Source organism: Ornithorhynchus anatinus, chromosome X5 (genome assembly GCF_004115215.2).
Source record: "Ornithorhynchus anatinus isolate Pmale09 chromosome X5, mOrnAna1.pri.v4, whole genome shotgun sequence".
Taxonomy (NCBI): Eukaryota; Metazoa; Chordata; class Mammalia; order Monotremata; family Ornithorhynchidae; genus Ornithorhynchus; species Ornithorhynchus anatinus.
Window position 1 is genome coordinate 23,273,901 of NC_041753.1, and position 26,968 is coordinate 23,300,868.

Below are 26,968 nucleotides of genomic sequence, written 5' to 3' on the forward strand. Positions count from 1 at the left end.
ACGACCTCTGACTCCTAAGCCCAGGCTTTACAAATACCAACATTATTATAGCTGACAGGGGGCGGAGGCGGAATTAGAACCCACGACCTCTGACTTCCAAACTCGTGTTTTTGCCACTAAGCCAGGCTGCTTCTCGAGCTAAGCCCCCTTTCCCTCTGCTCCTCCCCATCTCCTCAGCACTGTGCTCATTTGTATATATGTTTTTGCTACCCTATTGATTTTGTTAATGAGGTGTACATCCTCTTTATTCTATTTATCGTGATTATGTTGTCTTGGTTTTGTCGGTCTGTCTCCCCCGATTAGACCGCGAGCCCGTCATTGGGCAGGGATGGTCTCTATCTGTTGCCGAACTGTATATTCATTCATTCAATCGTATTTATTGAGCGCTTACTATGTGCAGAGCACTGTACTAAGCACTTGGAATGTACAATTCGGCAACAGATAGAGACCATCCCTGCCCATTGATGGGTTTACAGTCTAATCCAAGCGCTTAGTACAGTATAGAGCCCGGGCTTGGGAGTCAGAGATCATGGGTTCGAATCCCGCCTCTGCCACTTGTCAGCTGTGTGACTGTGGGCGTCTTTAACTTCTCTCTGCCTCAGTTACCTCATCAGTAAAAAGGGGATTAAGACTGTGAGCCTTACGTAGGACAGCCTGATTACCCTGTATCTCCCCCAGCGCTTAGAACAGTGCTCTGCACATAGTAAGCGCTTAACAAATACCAACATTATTATTATTATAGTAAGCCCTCAATAAATACTACTGAATGAATAAGACAACTTCGGGGCGATCGGGTACGGTCTGATAGGGAGAAACGCAACCCGCAGAAACGACCGAACCCCTCTTTTCGCCAGGCTCAGCCGCCCGCACGCATGCGCGTCTTTCCCCCACCCCGCCCCGCTTTAGGCACCGCCCTCCGGAGGGGAGGGGGCACACTGACACGTGACCTGCCGCGCATCACGCGGCGCTCGTTCTCGTCCATCAGCTGGCAAGCTCGGACGTCAACAAAACTTTATTGCTCCTCCCCGGGCGAGCAGGTGCGGAAAGAAAGGAAGGCGAGATGGGAGGCGGTGCTGGTTGGTAGGGTTTACTTCCGGCGGAAGTGGTAGTGGCGCCGGATGGCTCCGGGTGTGGGGGTGGGTTGTGGCTGGACTGTGTGGGGAAGGGACGGGGTAGAGGGAGCCGGAACAGCGGCATGAAGACGCTTCCCATCCTCAGCCCCCACTCCCCCCGTCCGGGGCGAGGGGCAGCGATCAGGTAACGACCCCCAGGCACGCCCCCGCGGGGGATTTATTCGAAGAAGGGGAATGGGTGCCGCTGTTAGCGCAGGTGAGAAGTACCCGGGGATTATACCCCAGGGAGGGAAAATGGGCTATATAAAGAGATTATAGCGGAAATGAGGGGAAAGCGCGGGTGGGGTGTATTAGGAAACTAGATAATAATAATGATGATGGTATGTGTTAAGCGCCTATGTGCCAAGCACTCTTCCGAGCCCTAGGGTAGATACAAGGGTAATCAGGTTATCGCACGTGAGGCTCACAGTCTTAATCCCCATTTTACCGATGAGGTAACTGAGGCCCAGAGAAGTTAAAAGACTTGCCCACAGTCACACAGCTGACAAGTGGCAGAGCTGGGATTCGAACCCACGACCTCTGCCAATCCCGGGCTCTTTCCACGAGGCCATGCTGCTTCACGCTGCTAGATAGCGGGCAGGGTGATATGGGGTTTCACTCTAAACTTATTATGGGCAGGGAACGTGTCCACTACTTCTGTTGTATCAAACGCACATAGTAAGCACTCAGTAAGTATCACTGGTCGATTGAACTGCAAGGTGGAGGGAGTTATACCACAGGAAAGAGAAATATTGAAGTTATTTCACTGGGGAGGAAAGAGATAGATACAACAGGAAAGACAGAGCTGGGTGATATTGCAGGGATAGGCGTCTGTAGAGTGTGTGTGGGGGGGTGAGGGGGTTGTATTCCTTAAAAGGGGAATATCTGGGGCTATGTCATGAACAGTAAGTAGACTCAGTTGATCAGTAGTATTTATTGAGTACTTAATGGGTGCAGAGCTTTGTACTAAGTGCTTGGGAGAGTACAGTAAATTTAATAATAATGATGGCATTTGTTGAGCACTTACTATGTGCAAAGCACTGTCCTAAGCGCTGGGGAGGGGGATACAAAGTGATGAGGTTGTCCCACGTGGGGCTCACAGTCTTAATCCCCATTTTACAGATGAGGGAACTGAAACACAGAGAAGTGAAGTGACTTGCCCAAAGATTTAATAGACAGTCTCTGCCCTGTACGAGGATACAGTCTAATGGGCGAGCCAGACATCAAAGTATATTGCAGGTAAGGAAAGCAACTGAATATAAGGACATGCACATAATGCTGTGGGAGTGTGGTGAGTGTCAAGGTGTTGGGGGGTGTACAGGCTTAAGTACACAGGTGATGGAAAATAGCGTGGGGAGATGGTGAGATTAGTCAGGGAAAGCTTCCTGGAACAGATGTGATTTTAGCAGGGCTTTGAAGGTGAGAAGAGTGGTGGTCTGTTGGGTATGAAAGGGGAAGGAGTTCCAGACAGGAAGGAGGGGGCGACTGCAAGAGAGAAAAGGTTGATGTTAGGGCAAAGAGGAGGAGGTTAAACATTTAAGGAGAAATGTCATTACCTTCCCGTGGAGGGATAACATACTGTAGTAAGAAGATAACAGCGTTCATACACAGGAAAGTTGGGAGTGGTGATGTATAACCATTCAAGATGGGGATATCAAAAGATGATCTCCCAGGAAGAAGGAAAATCTCTGATAGGCTCTCAGCAAGGAGAGAACAGGTGCTTGAATTGCCCAGAAGGAAAAGAATAGAGACGTTATATGACCCTCTTTCTGGAGGATGGTACCTGGGGTTAGATCTTCTGTCAGGAGGGGGACAGGGAAGCCACTGTAACCCAGAGGCAGGTACCAGGGTGTTCAGCCTCATTTTGGGGGAAAAGAGGTGAGCACTGAAGGAGAGCCATGCCTTATTTTTAGAGCAGTGAAGTGTGTGGGCTGAGATGTAGGAGATCAGCGAGGTAAAGACGAGAGCGAGAGCTGATTGAGTGCCTTTAGGCCAATGGTAAGGCATTTCTGTTTGATGCGGGTGCTGATGGCAACCGTTGGAGGTTTTGGACAAGTGGGAAGACATGGACTGAACAGTTTTTTTTGAAAAATGATCCGCGCAGCAGGGCAAAGTGTGGACTGGAGTCGGGAAAGATAGGAGGCAGGTTAGCGAGGAGGCTGAGTCAGTAGTCAAGGTGGGCTATAAGTTTTTGGATCAGCATGGTAGCAGTATGAGTTGCCTGGAGTGCCCTCCCTCTTCATATCTGACAGACAGTTACTCTCCCACCTTCAAAGCCTTGTCGAAGGCACACTCCTCCAAGAGACCTTCCCTGACTACACCCTCATTTCCTACTCTCCCTCTCCTTCTGCGTTGCCCTGATTTGCTCCCTTTCACACCGCCTTTACCCCCACGCACTTATGTTCATATCTGTACTTTACAGTAATGTCCGTCTCCTCTAGATTGTAAACTCATTGTGGACAGCGCTTAGTACAATGCCCTGCACACAGTAAGTGCTCAATAAACATGATTGATGGAGAGGAAATGGTGAATTCTGGAGGGGTTGTGAAGGCAGAACTGATGGGATTTTGTGGTAGGTTGACAGCAAGTAGAGTGAGGGAGAAAAGGGGTCAGGCAGATAAGTGTGGAATTAGTGTCTGGAGTTTGCACTGTGTTTGCATCCTGTGGGGTGTTAACTGACAGGAGAACACAAGGTTTTGCATGGGATAACTGGTGAGTGAAGTTTAGGGAGAGGGAGGAGAGGGGAGAGTAAGTGATCATGTGAATTTGCTCCAAAAGCCTGGAGGAGATCATAAAAATAATCAGGGAGGGAAAGCACACTGAGTGTGACCTGAGGGTGGGTTCAGTTGGTAAAAAAGCAAGTTTTCCCTGAGTGTCTGCAGAGTACAGAGCCCCCAACTAAAGGGTCTGTGCTGTTTACAAGGATCACCCCCTAGACCTTAAGCCCGTTAGGAGGAGGAAATGTTTGTTATATTGTTATAGTGTGCTCTCTCAAGCACTTAATACAGTACAGATCGTAGTGGGTGCTCAAATATGATTGATTGAGAACACAAGGTTTTGCGCGTGATAACTGGTGAGTGTGTCTTAGGAAGAGAGAGGAGAGAGGAGGCTAAGTGATCGTGCAAATTTACTCAAGAAGCCTGGAGATCATGAAAGTAATCAGGGAGGGGAAAATGCACTGAGTTTGACTTGAGAGTGGGTCAGTTGGTCAAACAAGCCAGTTTTCCCTGAGGGTCCATGGGGTATGGAGCCCCCAACTAGGAGGTCGGTGTTGTTTACGAGGATCACCCTCTAGACTGTAAGCTCACTGTGGGCGGGGAATGTATCTATTATTGTTATATCATACTCTCCCAAGCACTTAGTACTGTGCTTTGCACACAGTGAGCCCTCAATTAATACGATTGATTGATCAGGTAGCGGTATTGAGATGCAGGCATTGAAGCACAGCGAGAATGATGAAATTGCCCAAATCCACCACAGGTAATAGGGACCACATTGGCCCCGAAGGCTTGGCCAGCTGATGCCCTGCAGGGAGAAGACAGACAGGCCGCTTGTGGAAGCAGCAGGCGCTCGGTGGCTGAAGAGAGGAAGATGGGATAGGCCAGGCCCGACTCAGTCTCTCCACCCAGTTCCACGGTTAACATGATGACTGGCTGAATGTGCCCGACTTCTGAGAGGAAAACTGAAGCCCGCAGAGTGGGGGGGAGGGGTTTTGTGCCACACCCCTTCCCCCCCAGGACTCCTCCCCTCCGGTCCCCCCTTCCCATCTGCGAGTACACTCCTTCTCGAACTTTGGACTTTGGTAAAGGAGCAGCAGGGAGAGCAACAGGCCACATTGTTTGGTGCAGATGGGTTCAGTTCCTACTTCTCTGGGAAGAAGAGAGCTTGTGAGGATCCCAGAACCCCAGACGAAGAGGATCCAGGCGGCGAATGCAGAGAAGCGGCCCACAATCTAGGTGAGAGCATGTTTCCCTTCCTTCCTTTTTGGAGTTTCTGAACTACCAGTCAAAGAAGGAGGTGCCGCTTTGTCTTAGTAGGTCCCTAGAGGCAGTTTGTTCTGAGGCAAACTGGAGCCCTTTTCCCTGCCCCGGACTGTGTCCGACCCGTTGTCTTGTATCTACCGTGGTCCTTATTACAGCGCTTGGTGCCCAGTAAGCGCTTAATAAATATCTCCCAAAGACCCTCATCCCAGGTATTGTCCACTGCCCTCCTTGTGCTCCCCTCCCCGCCTCACCAATTTCTGTGACTCCTTCCCACCCTCTGATACCTGGGCAGAGTGCTGTGCTGTGAGCAAGGGTTGTGTGACTAGTGAGCAGGGGTGAGTTGCGGTGCTGTTTCCATTGAGAGCAGGACAAAAGCACAAGAGGGATTTGGGTTAAACCACAGGGAGGTTTTTGTTTTTGAGGGCAATGCTCCCCAGAGGCAGGGGATTGGACTGGTCTCCCCAAGTCCCTCCCAGCACTAGGATTCAGTAGCTGGGTGGGCCAGGATAAATTTGGGGATAAATCAAGCTCTCTGAAAGAGAGGCCATCTCTAAGATGGAATTGCCTCTCTCTCCTTTTTGCTGTAATATTCCGTAGGCTGCTTTAGGCATTTATCCCAGGACTTCAGGGCGTGGCTCTGAATTTGGCTCCTCCTGTTATTTCAACACTTCTCAGAATTCATCTGGATGTAGAAACTATCCTGGATCCTGCTAACGGGCTTACAGGTCCCAAGGAGAACCCCGATTTAGGAAGTGCCCTTATTGGGTTGGTTTCACAAGGCTGTTCTGTTTGGGTTCACTTCTTCAGCTGCATCCCCGAAGGGGCCCCTCCCACTTCCCCCTACTCCCTCCAAAATAGTAATAATAATAATCATGACTGCGGTCCTTGTTAAGCGCTTTTTATATGGCATGCACTGTGCTAAGCATTGGAGTAGATACAAGATAAACAGGTTGGATGTAGACTGTGGGCCCCAGGTGGGACAGAGACCAAGTAGGAGGGAGAGCAGATATTAGCCTTTCATTTTACGGATGAGGGAACGTAGACCCAGAGAAGTTAAGTGATTTGCCCAAGGTAGCACAGCAGGCAAATGGTGGAGCTGGGATTAGAACCCAGGTCCTCTGACTCCCAGGCCTGTGCTCTTTCCACTGTCAATCAACTGTGCTTATTGTATGAAGAACACTCTACTAAGCGCTTGAGAGAGTTCACTTTAATAGAGTTGGTAGACACATTCCCTGCCCATAATGAGCCTACGGTCTATGCTACCCCAGAAGGACTTGTGGGGAAAATGGTATTTGTTTTTTGTTAAGCGCTTACTATGTGCAGAGCACTATTCTAAGCGCTGGGGTAGACACGGGAATTAGGTTGTCCCACGTGGGGCTCACAGTCTTAATCCCCATTTGACAGATGAGGGAACTGAGGCAGAGAGAAGTTAAGTGACTTGCCCACAGTCACACAGCTGACAAATGGTAGAGCCGGGATTCGAACCCATGACCTCTGACTCCAAAGCCCGGGCTCTTTTCACTGAGCCACGCTGAAAATGACAAAACAACTCTAGTCCCACAGTGTCTTTACTGACCCTGTCCATGCTGACCAGTATCCTACTTAGGGCCTTCCACACCCTCTTCACCCTCCACTCTAACTCCTCCTCTCCCCTGGGTAAGGGGATTCAGATCACCTATACATCAAGGCCCCTTCCACCCCCAAATTGCCTTGGTTTTGGAAAACAAAATTCAGCAGTGACAAGAAGAGAAGCGAATATAACTTTGTAACCTGTTGTCCGATTTCTTTTGGGCCTTGGGGACCTCCGGTCATGCTGATCTGCCTGGCTGGTGGACCTGGCCACAAGAACAAGGTCACTGACCACCTCTCTGGCAGCTTCTGCCTTCGAGAGCCCAGTCAGATCTGAACAGTTCCTTTCATGTCTGCTCAACATTTCTTGAGCACACATAGTATTTTTGGGAAGCATCGTGGCCTATTGGAAAGAACACAGGCCTGGGAATCAGAGGACCTGGGGCTGCTCCCTGTTCTGCCTCTTCTCTGCTGGGTGATCTCTTCCCTTGTCTGAGCTTCAGTTTTCTCATCTATAAAATAGGGCTTAAATACTTGTTCTCCCTCCTAGTGTGTGAACCCCATTTAGGACAGGGACTGCGTCTGACCTGATTACCTTGTATCTGCCCCAGTGCTTGGCACATAGTAAGTGTATTATTATTATTATTACTATTACAGGACATAATCAGAGCATTCTAGAGTTGGAAGGGAGCTGGGGTGATCCTCTGATCTAGGGCAGGTGGATATCCTTTTTAAAAATATCTCCAAGGATGGAGACTCCACTGATTCCCTCAGTAACCTGGTCAGTTTGTCACTGGCGATTAAGGCAGAAAGGTGATCCTGTCCTTGCTTTGGGGAGGAGAGGAGGGGGGCGATTGCACCTCCTTAAGTGGTGACTGTGCTTCATTGTTCGGGGGGGGGGGGGCGGGTTGCAAGCTTAGGAGGGCAGGGAAAGAGGTATGAGGCAGGGAGAGGTGATTTGTCTCTGTGTGTGTATGTGTTGTAAAGTGAATTTTTTCATGCTGGTGGTTCCAAGAGAATTAGCTTTCACTTTACCAAAAAAAAAGGAAAAAGAGCCGCACATCCCCTGCAAGTGTGCCACTTGCTGGTAGATAGGGCGAAGATTATCACTGCCTGAGTGACCGGTTGGCCTTGGATCCATCCCTACCCTCTAAGGACCTGCACTCCAAAACCAATGGCCTCTTTTGATCTGAGCTGATTCGGGCTCCTTTTTACCTTGTGACGACACCTTAGTGGGGAGAATCTTGTTTGGGAATGGCCAGGAGAACCTTGGGCAGTCTCCACAGAGAGCGGTGTTATCTATTCCCTAGGGGCAGGTCTCTAATAATGATAACTGTGCTATGCGTTAAGCACTTAGTACAGGACTGGGCCCATAGTAAGTGCTGGCATAGGTGGAAGAGAATCAGATCTGACATAGTCCCTATCCCTCATCAGGCTCACAGTCTAAGGAGGAGGAGCAGGAGAAGCAGTGTGACCTAGCGAGAAGCAGCATCATCATCAACTGCCGTCGAGTCGTTTCCGGTTCATAGCGACTTTTATGGATTTGTCCAGAGAGTTTTCTTGGTAAAAATTGCAGAAGTAGCTTACCAATGCCGTCTTCTGCCCAGTAAAAACTCAAATCTCTGCCGTTGTCTTTATTCAGCATTTTTCGATCACCTGATCATCCGCGTTTGACTCTTTCCCATACCGCTGCTGCCCAGCATAGGTGAATCAACTTTGTCTGACACCTTGGCTTAGAACTTTCCATTATGGGTAGCCCTGACGAGAGAATGTTTCTCAGTGGCACGGCTCCGAGCTTCATTGGCATACACAAACTCTCCTGCCACGATAAGATGTTGATTCATGGGAGAGAGAAGCAGCATGGCCTAGTGGAAAAGGCACAGGACTGGGAGTCCGATGACCTGGGTTCTCCTGCTGGCTCCTCCACTTATCTGCCGTGTGACCTTGGGCAAGTCACTTATCTTCTCTGTACCTCAGTTCCCTCACCTGCAAAATGAGACTTCAATACCTGTTCTCCCCCCTACTTAGACGATGAGCTCCATATAAGACCTGATTATCTCGTATCTACCCCAGTGCTTATTACAGTATTTGACACATAGAAAGCTCTTATATACCACAGTGATTATTTTTATTATTCCCCTTGAGACTGTAAACTTGGTATGGGCAGGGAATGAGCCTACTAATTCTATTGTATTCTCCCAAGCGCTTAGTATAGTGCTCTGCGCATAGTAAGAGCTCAATAAATACCATAGATTATTAGGAGGGAAAGCAGGTATTTAATCTCCGTTTTATAAATGAGGACCCTGAGACACAGGAAAGTTAAGGGATTTACCCCGCAGGGAAGCAGCAGAGCTAGGATTAGAATCCAGGTCTCCTGACTCCCCCAACCTGTGGTCTTTCCAGTGGGCCATGCTGCTATTTCTGTTCTGTTACCACCTTGTCCCTGAATCCAGGCCTCTGGTCTCCCAGCCTCCACCTTTAAACTCCCTCCCCAATACATAGGCCAATGGCTCACCCTCTGGTGGCCAGACTTATGGTCCATGCCTCCACTTGCTTCTTCCCACCCAGGAGTTTTGGCTCCTATGCCTTCTTCCTCTTAAAGCCTGTCACCTGCGGAGGCCCTCTCATCCCCGGACTCCAAATTGACAGGCTGTCCTTGTACCCAGTAAGACAAACAAGGCCGTTTAGGTTTTCGGCAACAAACAGTGTTTACTGAGCATATACATATCCTGTGCTAAGTCTGACGGGGGATACCGAGCTCACATAGCCCTCCCTTCCTTCGACGAGTTGGAACGATCTGCTCTTTAGAGATGAAATCCTATTCCTTCTAGAGACAGGAATCTGATATGGCCTGCTGCAAACCTGACTTCTTTCCGGCCCCTGGCCCCTCCTCTCAGCACTCTTCTTTCCCCCAGGAGGTGAACTCTGCTCCTGTTGCCATTGGCCTGTAAACATACCTCAATACTTCCCAGACTCCTAGGGGTTATAGGGCAAAAGAAAAGGTCCCAGCAGAGTGGTTTGGGGTGGTGGTAGTGGGTGACGGTTTTAGGGAACAGGTGTCCTCCCCCCTGTCTTCTGTGGCACGCAGCAGGGAAGGGGTCAAGGGGGCTTGGAGGCCAGGGTCTGGCTTCTAGGAGGGGTTTGGGTCAGCTCTTGGGGCGAGGGCCTAGATATGGATGAAGGATCCAGGTCAAGCAGAGGAAGACCCAGGAAGCTGAGGGTGAGAGTAACAGAAGCCTGCATTAAGATCATCACCCAGCGATCCCAGTGTGCGTGTCTCTCCGGAAAGATTACGTTCATTGGGGATTAACCTACATGGAGTAGGAGGTAAAGGAGAGGAGAATAATAATAATTGGTTAAGCGCTCACTATGTGCCAAGCACTGTTCTAAGCGCTGGGGTGGATACAGGGTAATCAGGTTGTTCCACGAGAGGCTCACAGTCTTAATCCTCATTTTACAGATGAGATAACTGAGGCACAGAAGAAGTGAAATGACTTGCCCAGGATCACACAGCAGACAAGTGGCAGAGCCGGGATTGAAACCCACATACTCTGACTCCCAAGCCCGTGCTCTTGCCACTAGGCCATACCGAGAAGGTTCAGTGTCTGAGAGGAAGACCACCTCCATTCTCAATCCATCATCCGGTGGTATTTATTGCAGAGGAGTGTATTCTGTGCTTGGGATAGTACAATAGATAAGGAAGACAGTCCCTGCCCTCGAGGAACTTACATTCTAGTGGGATTCTGGAAGGCAAACCCAGGCTAGCAATGACAGGACCCCCTCGCAGAACCCGGCCTCTGTCTCCTCAGCCCAACAGTGCTGTTCTCCCCCACTCCCTCTCAGATTTGACATTGTTTGTTGCTAACAACTCCAGTGTGGCTTTCTTCCTTGCCCCGGATCGAGCCATCGTGGCCCCCAGGCTGGTCTTTCCCTTCCTGAATCCAGACAGGCTTTTCCATAAGCCCTTCCTTCCTTCACTCTATTCCCTCCTTGGTCCTCTCACCCCCTGCTCTCCCTAACACTCCATCTCCATTCCTTGGGCTTGGGTGCTCTGCCCCGCAATTCCTAGGTCTCTGATGCTATGCCTCCCCCTTCGAGAACTCTAGTATCCCCAGCCCCGGGGGCCTTCTCCAGGACTGAAATGGGTAGGCAGATGCTGCCCCTCCTTGGGGCAGGCGGGCAGATGTTTCCTCTCTGCCTCACCCCTCACCTCCAGCTTCCTGTTCTCACTTCCCCCAGATTGTGCCTCTTTTCCTGTCACCCCCCATCTCTGCCACCCCGCCCCCCAAACTTTCCTTCCTTTGAACTCTGATTCTCCCTTCCTCCCCCTACGGTGGGAGCCAGGCAGCCTCTCCTGTTTCAGGGCGGTGGATGCTACTGTCGAGCCGTGGGGAAAGGGACCTATTTGGGGTTGTCTGTCTTTCTGCCATCTGGCCACCTGCAGGGAGTCCTGGGCCCTCCCTCCCCCGACAGCCAAAAGTCACGAGGTTGGTTTGGGCGCCTGATTCCAGCCTTCCCGGACGTGCCACGTCAGTGCTTTGCTCCGAGGGTGAGGGTTGGGGTTTGGAAGGAGTGAGAGACACGGGTTCTTGAGCAATCGAGTTGATGGATTCAAGGGTTGGAGGAGGGGGTCAGGACTCCCGAGGTCTGGGTGGGAACATGGGGGAGGAAGGGGTGGGGAACTGTGGGCAGGATTGCTGGGTTTGGGGGGAAATGGCTGGGATCTGGGCTGGGGTCTGCAGTTTTCTAGAGGCCTTCCCTGACTAAGCCTTACTTCCCTTTTCTCCCACTCCCTTCTGCGTCGCCCTGACTCACACCCTTTATTTATCACCCCTCCCAGCCCCACAGCACTTTTGTTCATATCTGTTATTTGTTTATTTATATTAACGCCCGTCCCCCTCTAGACTGTAAACTCGTTGTGGGCAGGGGATGTGCCTGTTGATTATTTGGTACTCTCCCAAGCGTGTAGTTCAGTGCTCTAAAGCACTTACGTTCATAGCTGTAATTTTATTTATCCCTTTGCTCTTCCCCCGTCCCGACCCCAAAGCCCTTACGTACCTATCTGTAATTTTATTTCCCTGTCGGTCTCCCTTATTGTAGATTGGGAGCTGGTCGTGGGCAGGGAATGTCACTGTTTATTGTTGTGTCTTCCTTTCCGAAGCTCTTAGTCCCAGTGCTCTACACCCAGTAAGCGTTCAATAAATACGACCGAATGAACGAGCAGTGTGTCAAACCCGGTTCTAAGCGCTGGGGTAGATAAAAGGGAATGAGGTCGGGCAGAGTGCCCGTCGCCAGTGGGGCTCCCAGTCTGAGGAGAAGGGTGAACGGGTTCCGGGCGGGAAGGGGGGCCGGGGGCGGGCGCCGGGGGGCCGGGCTGCCTCGCTGTGGCTCCCGGTGGGGCGGCTCCTCCGTGAGCCCGCCCCCTCTTCCCCGGGGCGGGCCACGTTGCTGGCCGGGGCCGAGGCGGAAGGCGCCGGCTGCCGCCCGTGGGGCCCGGGGTCGGGGCGCCGAGGTAACCGGGGCGGGCACGGAGCGGGGCGGCCTGGATCCGGGGTCGGGGCACGCTCCCGAAGTTAGGTGCTCGGGGCCCCGGGCCCTCTCCGGGAGCGACCGGCGGCTGTCGGGGAAGGGAGGGGTGGGGCCGGGGGAAAAGGAGCCAGGAGTCCGCTCGGCCGGCCCCCAAACGGGGAGGAGCCCCAGCATCCGCACCCCAAGAGTCGGGGGCTCCCGGTTAGGGAACTTCCATCAGAGTTTGGGAATGAAGGGGATTGATGCGCTCTGACTCTCTCCCTCCGGGATGGAACCCAGTCGCCCTGCCTCCCGGACCTCCCCCCGGTGGAGGTTCAGGCCAAGGTAATGATAATGATGGTATTTGTTAAGCGCTTACTATGTGCCAAGCACTGTCTAGGTAGGTAGACAGCGCAGGGCGGGAGGCGTGGGGCAAACAGCTCCGATGGTGTTTTCAGAGGAAACTGTGGCAGTCGTGTTGTTTACGAGGGAGAGTTCGAACCCAGATGTCTTGCATCTGGGTCCAGGTTCACCAACAGGTGGTGGGAAAGGAGAGCGTCAGCAAGGGGTGAAGGGGGGTGTTTGTAAGCTCCTTTACATATTATTCTCTCCAAAGCCAGGAGGCTTGACTCCCAGGCCACAACCAGGCTGGGCCAGGATCCCTAGGTCTAGGAAAGTTGGGGATTCAGAGAGGGCAAAGACACCAGGATTTTGGGTAAGGAGGATTGGAAGGCTGGAGCTTGGACTCTGCGGGGTGAGGCCAGATGGAGAAAGGGAGTGAGAACTGCAGTACAGGAGGCTGGATTTACCTGGGGCGCGGAGGCTGGGGAGTAGGACTCTGGAGGCTTGGAACCGAGCTGGGCGAGCAGAAGGCCTGGGCTCTAGGTGAGAAGCAGAGACTGGAGGGGCAGAGCGTTTCGGTTCTGGGAAGGAAGAGAAGGCCAAAAGACAGGATCTGGGAGAGGAACTGGAGTTGAGGGAAAGGTGTGGGGAAACAATGATGAAAATAATTATGATATGTGTTTAAGCGCTTACTGTGTGCCAAGCACTCAACTAAGCACTGGAGTAGATACAAGATAACCAGGTCGGGCACAGTCCTTGTTTCACATGGGGCTCACTGCTTCAAGTAGGAGGGAGAACAGTTAATGAGTTTGTATTTTTCAGATGAGGAAACTGAGATCCAGAGAAGTTAAGTAACTTGCCCAGTCAGTGGGAAATTAGCAGAGCTGGGATTAGAACTTGGGTCTTCTGACTCTCAGTCCTGCGCTCTTCCCACCAAACCATACTGCTTTTCCTAGCTCCTGGATTGTACAGAGATGTCAAGCTTGCTGGGAAACCTGAGAAGATGAGGCCAGGTTGTGAATGCAGGAGTGAGGCTGAGATGCAGGACATTTGAGTTCAGAGAGGAGAGCAGGAACTGGGTTCTGGGAAAAAGGAAAATGGAAGGCCTGGAGTTTGGCTAATTGGCAATTAATTCTACAGACCATATGGAAGAATAACCAGGCCCTTTCTCTCTCTTTTCCCCTTATCTCTGCTTGTTTGTTCTAGCTGACTCTGTCCACTTGGGTATTTTTTGGGGAGTGGCGGGGGAGCCCGACTAGGGTCGGGGGTGGTGGTGAGGGAGGGTACTCAGGAGCCTGCAGGGACTTTTCAGAAGTCATCATCTCTATCCCCATTACCTTCAGGCTAGAATCCCCCACCCCAAACCCTTCCCGCACAGTCTCAAACATCCAGTATTTTTAGCTCTAGCCTAAATCCCTCCTGCTGCCCCTTAAGCCCATTTCCTTCTGTTCCATCTTTAGGGTGGTCTTGGGCAAGTCACTTCCTCATGCCTCAGTTTCCTCATTTGCAGATAAAGTACTTGTTCTCCCCATCTCTTAGACTAGGAATCCCATGTGGGACAGAGACTGAGTCTGATCTGATTAGATTGTGTCTACCCCAGCACTTAGCAAAGTGCTTGTTACCCAGTAAGTGCTTGATAAATGCTGTTGTTGTTATTAGTGGGAGCTGCGACTAGCTGGTTTCCCTCCACCATACTGGTGAAACATCATTATCCCTTGCATGGCCTGTAGCGCAAACGTCATTTCGGTGAGAGGGGAAAAAAGGCATCATTATACCATGTCCTAAGTGTTGGATATAATGAGTGCTCTGCAATATGGAACCAGGTTTTGCCCATCTAATAGCCTGTTAGGAAGACTGTCATCAGACTGCTTTTTCCGATCCATCTCTTGGGCTGAATAATCCTGGCCCTTTTAGCCTTTCCTCATTTGTCAGATTCCCAGTTCCCTGACTCCCCCCTCTCTGCCTCCCACCTTGTGTCTTGTAAGTTCTAGATCCCGAACTGGACTTGGGACTCTCACATGGGGGATGATGAGCCTGAAAGAGCTAACTGGTTCTAGTTTGACTTTTTCTGAACATCTCAAAGCCCTGTACCCTGGGCTGGGGAGGGGGGGAGGGGGCTCAGTCTCTCTCTAGGTGGAGAGGCCCATAAAGGTAGCCTCCATTACACACCTGGGAAAACTGAGGACAGAGAAGTCACCCAGCTGAGATCCTGCTATCAGAGGGGGGAAATGGGAGACTGATGGGGGCTGGGTGGTGGGGGTCAGGGAGTCAGGGCCCAGGGCCTTTCTGCTGATAAAGGATGGTACTGGTCTTGGAACACAGTATCTGAACCTCCAGTCGTGAGTGAGGAGAATCAACGTGGCCTAGTGGAAAGAGAATGGACCTAGGATCAGGAGACATTGGTTCTAATCCCTGCTCTGCCCCTTACCTGTTGTGTGACCTCGGGCAAGTTACGTAATGTTTCAGTGTTTCAGTTTGCTCTTCTTTAAAATGGGGATTAAATACTTGTTTTCCCTTCCCCTCAGACTGTGAACACCATTTAGAGCAGGGGCCATATCCGAGTCGTTGTTCTTGTATCTATTGTAGTGCTTACTACAGTGCTTGGCACAGAGTAAGTGCTTAAATACTGCTGCTATTTTTGAGGGCCGGGGTAGATGGTATCTGGATTTGGGGAGAGATAGGACTGGAGTGGAGGTCTAGGACTAGAGTGCCTGAGATGTGGGAGGAAAGGAGGGCCGGCAGGCTGACTGCTCGGGTTTTGGGAGGGGATCGGCTACTGGCTGAGGAAGCCAAGGTTAGGGCCCGGTAAGTCTGGAGTGGGGTTGGTCACTGGGGTCCCGAGGTGGGGGGGGGGGGGGAAGGAGAGAGAGAGAGAGAGAGAGAGAGAGAGAGAGAGAGAGAGAGAAGTTGTGGGAGCTGAGCAAGGTTTGATTAGGGAGGGTGGGGCTGTGGGACCTGGGGAACAGGACATCAGCTTTCTGGAATGGGATTGAGATCTGAAGTGGAATGGGCTGGGGGAGTCGGAAAGTGAGTTCCGGTGATGGGGATGGACACTTGGATTCTGGGAAGGGATTGGGGTCAGGGTGGGAGTGGCAGGGAGTGACTGGTTCCTAGCAGGGAGCCTGCGGTTTGCCAGACCAGAGGGGAAAGGAACTTGTCAGCGACCAGGCTAAAGTCCAGATGTCCCTCTCACCCCATCTGGAGAGAGGATTGTGGCCTGCTGGAAAACCCCAGGGGAGAGAAGAATCTTGGCCATTGAGTTTTTACAGGCTTGGCCCAGCCCGGTTCCCATAGCTCTGGGATCCGATCCCTGCCCCACAGTCACCTGCCAGATAACCTCCAGGGGCCCGAATGCTGAGCTGGGCGGAAAACAGCTTCCTGCCTGAGGGTGGGGAAGAGGTCCCGGGGCTAACACAAGCATGTGGCATGTGGAATGCAGAAGGCAGGAAGGGAGGGCAAGTGGTGGCAGTGCAGAGTCAAGCAAGGGGGTTGGTTCTAAGGACGGAGGAACCGGGAACCCAGTTGGGGTGAAGTGGGAGAGATCAGGAGGTTGGGAGGCAGAATTGGGGCCCCCTCGAGAAGGGTTGAGGTGACAGCGGTTCCATGTTGGAGGAGGAAGGTCATCAAGATTAATAATTGTGGTACTTGTTAAGCACATACTGTGTGCCAAGCACTGTCCTAAGCACCGGGATAGATGCAAGATCGTCAGGTAGGACGCAGCCCTTGTCCCAGATAGGACTCACGGTCTAAGAGGGAGGTAGAACAGGGATTGAATCCCCCATTTTACAGATGAGGAAGTGGGCACAGAGAAATGGAGTTGAGTTGCCCAAGGTTCTTCACAGGGCAAGTGGTGGAGCTGAGATCCAACTCCGATCACCTGACTCCCCAGACCTGGTCCTTTCCACTAGGCTACCCTTCTTCTGTGGCAAAATGGGCAAGACTCCGGTCCTCGAGGGTTGGGGGGAAGCCAACGTCTCACCCCTAATCCAGTAGGGTTTCAGGGGACTCTAGGTCAGCCAGGGTTTTGGGTGCTCGTTGAGTTCTCTGCTCCAGTGGCTCATTTTACTGAATTCTTACGTGAGCTAGGGCAGAAGGAAGTTAGGCGGGGGAGGAGAATTTTCCAGGCTGGTGGTTTCACTTCTGGGGGTGGGGGGATAGGGAGGAAAGGAGCAAGCACCCAAAATGCCAGCAAAAGTCAGATCCCTGACCTCCAAATGTTTCTTCTCCAGTTCTAGAGATTCATCTCTCAACCCCACAGTGGATTAAAGGCCCAGCCCTGGGTTCCAGAAGGTTGGACTTAGGGGTGGAAGGGAAAAACAGGGATTTGAGCACAGAGAATATGGAAGCAAAGATCAAACTGGGGTGGAGCTGGGAGCCTAGGAGAGAAGAAAGCAGAAAGCTGCGTCACAGGAGGAATTAGTGGTAGTGATAAGGGCTGGGGAACAGAATGCAGGAAGGCAGTATGGCCTAGTGGATAGAGCATGGGTCTGGGAGTCAGAAGAACCTGGATTCTAATCCCCGCTCTGCCAGCTGTCTGCTGTGTGACCTTGGGCGAGTCACTTCATTTCTCTGTGCCTCAGTTACCACATCTGTAAAATGGGGATTAAGATTGTGAGCCCCATGTGGGACAGGGACTGTGTCCAACCTGTTTAGCTTGTAACTACCCTGACGCTTAGAACAGTGTTTGACATATAGTAAGCACTTAAATACTATGGTTGTTTTTATTATTATTGGAATGAATAGTAACTATTGCAGAATGCCTACTATGTGCAGGGCACTGTACTAAATACCTGATGGGGCAACAGAATTAAAATACATGACCCCTGCCTTCAAGGAACTTTCAGTCTAAGCAGGAAAGAGCCAGCAACTGGGAGTCAGGAGATTTGAGTTCTAAGCTTTGCCACTGGCTTGCTGGGTGATTTTGGGTAAGGCACTTAACCTCTCTGGGGCCTCGGTTTCCTCACCTGTAAAATGGGAATAAAGGTACCTGCTCTCACCTCTTAGATTCTGAGTCCCGCATGGAATACTGTGTGGGATGGGGACCGTGACAGATCTGACTGTCTTGCGTCGATCCCAGTGCTTTGTAAGCCCTGAAGAAGTCCACTTAGGATGATTATGGAAGAGGAGCAGAAGGCTGAGGGGTAGGGGGCCTGAGCTCCCAGCTCTCGTATTTTGAGGGATCGCCAGGGAGGGAGAAACCCGGCATTCTTTGTTCTCTTGCCACCATATCAATCACCTAGTTTACATAGCTCTGATCATCTGGTTGTTCCGGACCTGGTTCGATCAACACTATTTATGGAGCGCTCACTCTGTGTAGAGCACTCTTCTAAGCACTGGGGAGTACAGTCATTCATATAGATATGTTCCCTGAATCCCCTCCCTCTAATCACCCCATCCCTGTCCTTTTCTGCTGCTGCCACACATCCTCCTTCCCCCTTCTAGGCCTCTGTCAACTGACTCCCATCCAACCCCCCCCCACCCCTCGTGCTGCAACAAATACTTCTCCTCCCTTGTCGACTCCCATTACCATTTCCCGTCCCAGTTGTTTCAGAGTTTTACTCCCTCCTTAAATTTTCCCTTCCCCCACCCCCCATCTCTTGCCCCTAGTGATCACGCCACCTATTTCATCGATAAAATTGAAACCGTCTGGTGTGATTGCCCTAAAATCTCACCTGCACCTCTCCACTCCCACCTTCCTCCTGCCCCCTCTTCAACTCTTCCTTCTCTCCCAATGGTATCTCAAGAGATCTCCTGCCTCCTCTCAAATTCTACCCCATTAACGTGTGTGTGCTTCTGCCCCCATCCTTCATCAAAGCAATTGTCCCCTCCCTTCTTCCCCCAGATCGAAATCTTCCACCACTCGCTTTCCAATGGCTTCTTCCCCCCTCTCTCCCCTATCCTAAGATAACCCTTCCTTGTTCCCACGACCCCCTGTAGTTATTGCTCCATCTCCCTCCTACCGTTACCATCCAAACTCCCTCAAACTGAGTTATTGACAACGTCTCTATTTCCTCTCCTCCAATGCACTCCTTGACCCCTGTAGTCTGGCTTTTGTCCCCTCTGCTACATGGAAACTTCCCTCTCTAAGGTCACTAGTGACCACCTTGCCAAATACAATGGAGTCTACACCATCTTAACCCTCTTTGACCTCTCAGCTGCCTTTGACACTGTGGACCACCCCCTTCTCCTGAAAACACTACATTTCCATTGACACTGGCCTCTCCTGGTTCTCCTGTCTCTCTGGTTGCTCCTTCTCAGGCCCTTTCACTGGCCCCACCTCTGCACCCCCCACCCCCGAAACTGTGGAAGTCCCTCAAGGCCCCATCTACATCTTCTCCCTTGGAGAACTCACTGGCTTCAACTACCATCTCTATGCGGATGATCCCCGAGAAGCGGCGTGGCTTAGTGGAAAGAGCATGGGCTTGGGAGTCAGTTCCGCCACTTGTCAGCTGCGTGACTTTGGGCAAGTCCTTAACTTCTCTGTGTCTCAGTTACCTCATCTGGAAAATGGGGATTAAGACTGTGAGCCCCACTTGGGGCAACCTGATTATCTTGTATCTACCCCAGTGCTTAGAACAGTGCTTGGCACATAGTAAATGCTTAACAAATACCATCATTAATAATAATAATGTTGGTATTTCTTAAGCGTTTACTACGTGCAGAGCACTGTTCTAAGCACTGGGATAGACACGGGAATCAGGTTGTCCCACGTGGGGCTCACAGTCTTCATCCCCATTTTACAGATGAGGTAACTGAGGCACAGAGAAGTTAAGTGACTTGCCCACAGTCACACAGCTGACAAGTGGCAGAGCTGGGATTTGAACTCATGACCTCTAACTCCAAAGCCCGTGCTCTTTCCACTGAGCCACGCTTCTCAGTGAATACCGTTGATTGAGTTGATAGGATCACCGCCCTCAAGGAGGCAGTCTAAGGAAACAGAGAAACAGTAGAAGGAATTCCAGAAAATGGGAAGCAGCAGAGTTGAAAGTGAGATCCAGAAGTGCTAGCTGGGGACTCTTTGTTGACTAGTGAGTTTCGAGTGCCCCGGCTCCGCCACTTGTCTGCTGTGTGGCCTTGGGCAAGCTGCTTACCTTCTCTGTGCCTCAGTTACCTCATCTGTAAAATGGGGATGAAGACTGTGAGCCCCATGTGGGACACCTGATTGCTTTATATCTATCCTGTGCTTAGAACAGTGCTTGGCACCTAGTAAGCGCTTAACAAATACCATTTTATATACTCTCCCTGCACAAATGAGTTGGGTCAGTACGTTTGGTAATGACGTCTCTCCTCTCTTCCCCGTCTAGGTCCATGGCTGCTGTCTGAGCCCGAGTCTAGGCGGAACCCCCTCAGACGGAGGGCGGGGGGTGCCGAGCAGAGGAAGAGCGGCGGGAGGCCCCCTCTCCCTAGCTGCCATCCCCGCGCCACACTCCCCGCCCCGGCCGCGGGGCCAGGATGCTGAAGAAGCAGCCTGCGGGGCTGGTGCTGTGGGGCGCCATCCTCTTCGTGGCCTGGAACGCCCTGCTCCTCTTCTTCTTCTGGACCCGTCCACCCCCCGGCGGCCTCGCCCCGGCCGCCCCCTTCGCCGACGACCCTGCCAGTTTAACCCGCGAGGTGATCCGTTTGGCCCAGGACGCCGAGGTGGAGCTGGAGCGCCAGCGGGGGCTGCTCCAACAGATCCGGGAGCACAGTGCGCTGTGGAGCCGGCGGCGGGCTGGGGCGGCGGCGGAGGCTGAGGCCACGGCAGGCAGCCCCCCTGCCCACCCGCCCACCACCCCAGCCCCTCCCGCCCTCCCGGTGCTGGTGATCGCCTGCGATCGCAGCACGGTCCGCCGCTGCCTGGACAAGTTGCTCCACTACCGACCCTCGGCCGAGCGCTTCCCCATCATCGTCAGCCAGGACTGCGGGCACGAGGAGACGGCCAGGGTCATCGCCTCGTACGGCGACGCAGTCGTGCACATCAAGCAGCCGGACCTGGGCGACCTCCCCGTGCCCCCCGAGCACCGCAAGTTCCAGGGCTACTACAAGATCGCGCGCCACTATCGCTGGGCCCTGAGCCAGATCTTCCACACCTTCAAGTACCAGGCGGCCGTGGTGGTGGAGGATGACCTGGAGGTGGCCCCGGACTTCTTTGAGTACTTCCAGGCCACCTACCCGCTGCTGCGGGCCGACCCCTCACTCTGGTGCGTGTCGGCCTGGCACGACAACGGCAAGGAGCAGATGGTGGACGCGGCCCGGCCCGACCTGCTCTACCGCACGGACTTCTTCCCCGGCCTGGGCTGGCTCCTGCTGGCCGAGCTGTGGGATGAGCTGGAGCCCAAGTGGCCCCGGGCTTTCTGGGACGACTGGATGCGTCGGCCCGAGCAGCGGCGGGAGCGGGCCTGCCTGCGGCCCGAGATCTCGCGGACGCTCACCTTCGGCCGCAAGGGGGTCAGCCACGGGCAGTTCTTCGACCAGCACCTCAAGTTCATCAAGCTGAACCAGGGCTTCGTGCCCTTTTCCCAGCTGGACCTGTCCTACCTGCAGCAGGAGGCGTACGACCGGGACTTCCCTGCCCGGGTGTACGCCGCCCCTGTGCTGCGGGTGGAGGACCTGCAGGGCAACCGGCAGCGGGAGCTGGGGGAGGTGCGCGTGCAGTACACCAGCCGGGACAGCTTCAAAGCCTTTGCCAAAGCCCTGGGGGTCATGGATGACCTCAAGTCGGGTGTCCCCCGGGCTGGCTACCGGGGCATCGTCAGCTTCCTCTTCCGGGGCCGCCGGGTGTACCTGGCCCCGCCGGAGGACTGGGCCGGCTATGACCCCAGCTGGAGTTAGCTGTGGGGGGAGGCCCACCTCGCCTTCCTCCCCCACCTCCCCCTGCCGCGGGAAGAGCCGGAACCCTGGGTTGGATATCCTCCTTCTCCTCTTCCTCCTCCTCCTCCTCGGTTCTGTTTTCTCATCCTTATCGTTGCTGTATTTCTCCACCCTTTCCGAGTGGCATTCGAGTGCGTCTTCTCCAGGTTGCGGGCAGGGAGGGGTGGGGGCCACGTCGTCAGGACAGACTTGTGGAGCCACAGGCCAGAGCTCATCTAATGGGGACGGAGGATCCTGCTGGCTTGCAGCCAGGGAGGCAGGGCCCATCCTTCGTGCTCTGGGGTATCGTCTGTTTCCACTCCCTGCCTGAGAACCTGCACCCTCTCCCCCCAAGGGCCGGCAGGGAGGGGGCTAACAGCCCTGCTCTCTCCCTCCAGCCTCCCCTCTGGGGTTCCCCTCAGCAGTCCTGTCCCTCTTGTCCTGGGTCCACCCCATCCCCTGGCGCTGGGAGGCAGAGCTGCTTGGGCTCCCACCCCCAGAGCCTGGGGACCGTGATTGTGGCCAAAACAAGACACCAAAGGGAAGTTGGGCTTGGGTTGTTCAATGTTGTCATTTTTCTTTCTCATCTCTCTCTTAAGTCTCTTACCATCACCTGCGTGTTTTGAGGTCTCCTCTTTTTTCTCTTGCTCCAACCGGAGCCTCACCTTTGTTTCTCTACCCCTGCCCCCCCACCCCTGCTTCGGTCAGGCTCCCTCTGGCTTTAAAGAAAAGAAATTTGGGGGTGGGAAGAGTCTTTCCAGTCTCTGGTGTGATGAGGGGAGGGGTGAAGATAAGGATATTTTCATCTGTCTCAGTTCCTCCCAGTTGCTTCTGACAAGACTGGATGGTGACTCTGGCCAAGCCTGGGGAAGAGGAACCAGAATCCTCTCCCCTTCCCCCCTCAACATACACACTCCCACCCCCTCCAACCTCTTCCTCAGAAGACTGGGTCTGAGACACTTTAGACGTTCACTCTAGGAGCTGCTTCCTCTTCTGGGACTGACGTGGCTTGACTTTTCTCCCCCAGCAGTGGAATACTGAGAAGTGGGGAATGGCCATCTGCAGCACCCCTCCCCCCCAAAGACCTGAACCCAGCAGACCAGGGGGTGCCTACTGGGCTAATGGGGGGGCAGCTCATGTCTATTTTTTTTTGTTTCTTTCCTTCCAGACCTTGACTCCATGGAAGAAAATTTGAAGGTGCAGAATTATTTTCCACAATAAAATAAAGGCCAACCTAATGTCTGAGGTTCGTTTGTCTCCTAGGGAAGGAGATGGGCTGGAGGAGGGAATAAAAGGGCAAGGGAGTGGGGAAGGATATGGGCGGGGGAGATGGAGGGAAGGAAGGACAAAAGTGGGAGAAGGGAGAAATTGGAAGGAAGTGGGTAGGAAGAAGTAATCTGGTGTCAAATTGCCGCTCACCCTTCTGGGACCAGGAAGGTAAGTTGTTAAAATTGGGCCAGCCTCAGAGCCACAATCAACCACTTATTTTGTTCTAGCCAGAGAGCACGGAAGCCAACAGCCAGCTTTGAGAAGCAGGAAATAGTCAAGGGAGACTGGTCAAGACACCACGATTTTATTGCCTGGGTGGGAGAAAGGATTTTTCCTTGTTAGGGGGAGAGTAGGGCCATGCTGCTGGGCTGGTGCTGGGATCAGCAGAATTGCCTGACTTCACCGGGAATTAGAGAGATGGGGCAGGGTGGTCTCCACTGATTACTGACTTCTCTCAGGGCATAAACTCCATCCCTCTTACTGGCATTTTGGTCCAGGTACCCCCCTCCCTAGATATTGCAGGTAACATGGAGGGAGACTTTGTCAGTCTTTTTTTTTTTTTCAGTGGTATTTGTTATGTGCTTGCTAGGTGCTAGGCACAGTAATGAGCACTGGGATAGATACAAGCTCATCAGGTTGGACACAGTCATGTTCCAGATGGGGCTCGCAAGTCTTATCCCCATTTTACAGAAGAGGTAACTCAGGTACAGAGAAGTGAAACGACTTGCCCAAGGTCACACAGAGGATAAATGGTGGAGCTGCGATTAGAACCCAGGTCCTTCTGACTCTTGGGCTCGTACTCTGTCCACTAGACCAATCATTGGGATTGATTGATAAATACCTGGGTGTCATCTCCATCATTCTTACTGGCATTTCACTCCAAGTTCCCCCTTCCCTGGAGGAATGGAGGTTGCATTGATGAAGACTTTATTAGGTGCTTAATATGTGCCAAGCACTGGGCTCAACCCTGGGGTAGGTACAGGCTAATCTGATGAGACACAGGCCCTGTCCCCACAGGGTTCACAGCCCGGAGGGAGGGAGAACAGGTATTTGATCTCCATTTTGCAGATGATGAAACTGAGGCCCAGGAGAAGTTGTGGCTTGACCAAGGTTACACAATAGGCAAGTCTCCCCTCTCCTCAGAAACCTCCATTGATTCGCCATCCACTTCTGCATCTAGTAGAAACTTTACCATCGGCTTTATGGTACTCCATCAGCTGTCCCCTTCTTACCTAACCTCGTTAATCTCCCACTATGACCCAACCTGCACACTTCACTCTTCTAATGCCAACCTGCTCCCTGTACTTCGTTCTCATATCTCAGTGTCAACCCCTTGCTCATACCTGGAACTCCCTTCCCCTTCATAACCAACAGATCACCACTCTCCCCATCTTTACATCCTTACTAGAATCATATCTCCTCCAAGAGGCCTTGCCTGACTAAACCCCTGTTTCCCCATCTATTCACCCTCTCCTCTTTGTGTCTAGGCACTTGGGTTTATATTTCCTAAGCACTTTGATTCTCTCCCAACCCCAGCCCCACATTGCTCTCAAGCCACTTCCTTACTTTGCACCCACCCCATCCCCAGCCCACGGCACTTAGGAACATCTTCTACACTGTCGTTCCCTATCTGCTTTGCACATCATAATAATAATAATGGCATATGTTAAGTGCTAACTAGGTGCCAAGCACTGTTCTAAGCGCTGGGGTAGATACAAGGCAATTAGGGTGTCCCACATGGGGCTCACAGTCTTAATCCCCATTTTACAGATGAGGTAACTGAGGCACAGAGAAGTTCAGTGACTTGTCCAAAGTCACACAGCTGACAAGTGGAGTCAGGATTAGAACCCACGACCTCTGATTCCCCAGCCCATGCTCTTTCCACTAAGCCATGCTGCTTCTCTATAATAAACACTGAGCCCCATTGATCACCATCCATCTTTGGGTCGTATTATTTTTGATGCCAATATTTTTAATTTAAAACAATTGATTCATTCAAAGCCTTATTGAAGGCACATTCATTCGATCGTATTTATTGAGCGCTTACTGTGTGCAGAGCACTGTACTAAATGCTTGGAAAGTACAATTCGGCAACAGATAGAGACAATCCCTAATCAACAACGGGCTCACAAATAAATATGTATTCAGAACCACTGTAGAGAATAGCAGTAGTAAAAGTATTATGCCCTTACTGTATGCAGAGTGCGGTACTAAGGGCTTGGAGAAAATACAGAGGTGGGAATTAAACACAGTCCCTTGTCTCTCACGAAGATCACAACCTAATAGTTTTAGTGGGGTGAAGGGACTGGAGACAGACACAGATGAAGTGAAAAAGAAGACAAAAAAACCCACTTTTTTTATGGTATTCCTTAAAGCGCTTACTACTTGCCAAGAACTGTACTAAATTCCAAGGTAGACACAAGCTTACCAGGCCGGACACCGTCCATGTCCCAGATGGGGCCCTCAGTATCAATCCCCTCCCCACAGATCTCCTCCTAGAGGCCTTCCCTGTCTGAACCCTCATTTTCTATGCTTCCACTCCCTTCTGCATTGCCCTGACTTGCTCCCTTTATTCATCCCCCCTCCCAGCCCCACAGCACTTACCTACATATCTGTAATTCATGTATTTATGTTAATGTCTGTCTCCCGCTCTAGACTGTAAGCTCGTTGTGGGCAGGGAATGTGTCTGTTGTTCCACTGTACTCTCCCAAGCCCTTAGTACAATGCTCTGCACACAATAAGCACTCAATGAATGCAATTGAGTTTTCCAACTCTAATAAGGGACAAAGACAAAGACCCAGATAATCACCAATAATAAATGCACAGCAAAGCTGTAAATTTGGGGAGAGTGGGTCAGAGATTGTGCTGGAGAATTGGACCTTGTGGAGCAACCAGAGACAGTTTCCTGAAGGAGGTGGCTTTTAAATGTGATCGATCAGTCTATTGATGGTATTTATTGGGCACCTACTATATGCAGAGTACTGTAACAAATGCATAGGTGACTACAATAGAAGTAAAAGATTTAGCCAGTCCATCCATGGTATTTATTGAGTGCTTACTGTGTCCACAACACTGTACTAAATGCCTAGGAGAATATAGTACAACAGAGGGTAGACACATTCCCTGCCCACAGTGACTTTTCAGTCGGCAGCTTATTACAATAGAAGTAAAGGATTTAGTCAATCAATAGTATTTTTTAAGCATCTACCATAATAATAATAATTATGGATATAACAGAAGTAAAAGATTTAATCAATCAATTAATAGTTTTTTTGAGCACCTACCATCATAATAATTATGGATACAATAGAAGTAAAAGATTTAGTCAATTAGTCAATAGTATTTTTGAGCATCTACCATAATAACAATAATTATGGATACAACAGAAGTAAAAGATTTAGTCAATTAATAGTTTTTTTGAGCACCTACCATCATAATAATTATGGATACAATAGAAGTAAAAGATTTAGTCAATCAATTAGTCAATAGTATTTTTTGAGCATCTACCATAATAGTAATTATGGCATTCGTTAAGCATTTACTATGTGCCAAGCACTATTGTAAGCACAGGGGTAGATGCAAGGTGAACAGGTTGTCCCATGTGGGGCTCACAATCTTAATCCCCATTTTACAGATGAGGTAACTGAGGCACAGAGAAGTGAAGTGGCTTGCTCAAGGTCACATAGGCAAGTGGCAGAGCCGGGATTGGAACCCACATCCTCTGACTCCCCAGCCCGTGCTCTTGCCACTAAGCCATGCTATTTCTCAATATCCTCAGTGTTTGGGAGAGTACCACTGAGTTAGAAGATAGGATCCCGGCCCTCAAGGAGCTTACAGTCTAGTGGTAGAGACAAAAATTTGCGATAGATGAAAGTCAGGAGATAAATAAGGACAAAAGTAAGTAATTCAATAAGCAAATTGTTAAGTAACACTCATGAGGATATCTGTATATTTAAGGTGACTAAATAATGGGGTGGCCTCATCAGGAAGCTTGGGGAGTTAGGGAGGGAACATTTCTTGGAGGAGGTGCCTTTTTAAGGGAGCTTTGAAATTAGAGCTGTGAGTGGTTTGGCAGACTGGAGTCAGGAGGGAGTTCCAGGTAGTGGCAGAGAGGCAAGCAAGAATAATGGGCCAGACAGAGGAGAGTTTTGAATGTGGTATAGTTAGAAAGCTAGCTTGGGAAGAGCCAAGAATGCAAGCCAGGTGTAATGGGAGAAGAGAGTGGAGAGATAAGAGAGAAAACTGAGGAACAGCCTTGAAGCCAATGTTCAGATGTCCTTGTTTTGTTCAAGAAGACGATGGTAAACATTGGAGGCTTTCAAGGGATGGAGTGATATAGAATGAATGGCAGCTTAA

The 26,968-nt window shown here is 51.4% G+C and overlaps 1 protein-coding gene across 8 annotated transcripts; it reads left to right on the forward strand.

The window, feature by feature from the left end:
- Nucleotides 1-1,108: 1,108 nt before the first annotated feature.
- MGAT1 (alpha-1,3-mannosyl-glycoprotein 2-beta-N-acetylglucosaminyltransferase) lies at nt 1,109-22,581 on the forward strand. Of its 8 annotated transcripts, none has more exons than XM_029055715.2 (4): nt 1,109-1,257; nt 2,235-2,351; nt 4,593-5,068; nt 19,819-22,581. In XM_029055715.2, exon 4 carries the CDS (start codon nt 19,967-19,969, stop codon nt 21,323-21,325), a length of 1,359 nt encoding a protein of 452 aa, XP_028911548.1. In that variant the 5' UTR covers nt 1,109-1,257; nt 2,235-2,351; nt 4,593-5,068; nt 19,819-19,966; the 3' UTR covers nt 21,326-22,581. The 8 variants fall into 8 exon arrangements, with proteins under 8 accessions (XP_028911548.1, XP_028911551.1, XP_028911547.1 ...); XM_029055718.2 differs by lacking the exon at nt 2,235-2,351 and adding an exon at nt 8,099-8,227; XM_029055716.2 differs by lacking the exon at nt 1,109-1,257 and adding an exon at nt 1,308-1,329.
- Nucleotides 22,582-26,968: the final 4,387 nt, after the last annotated feature.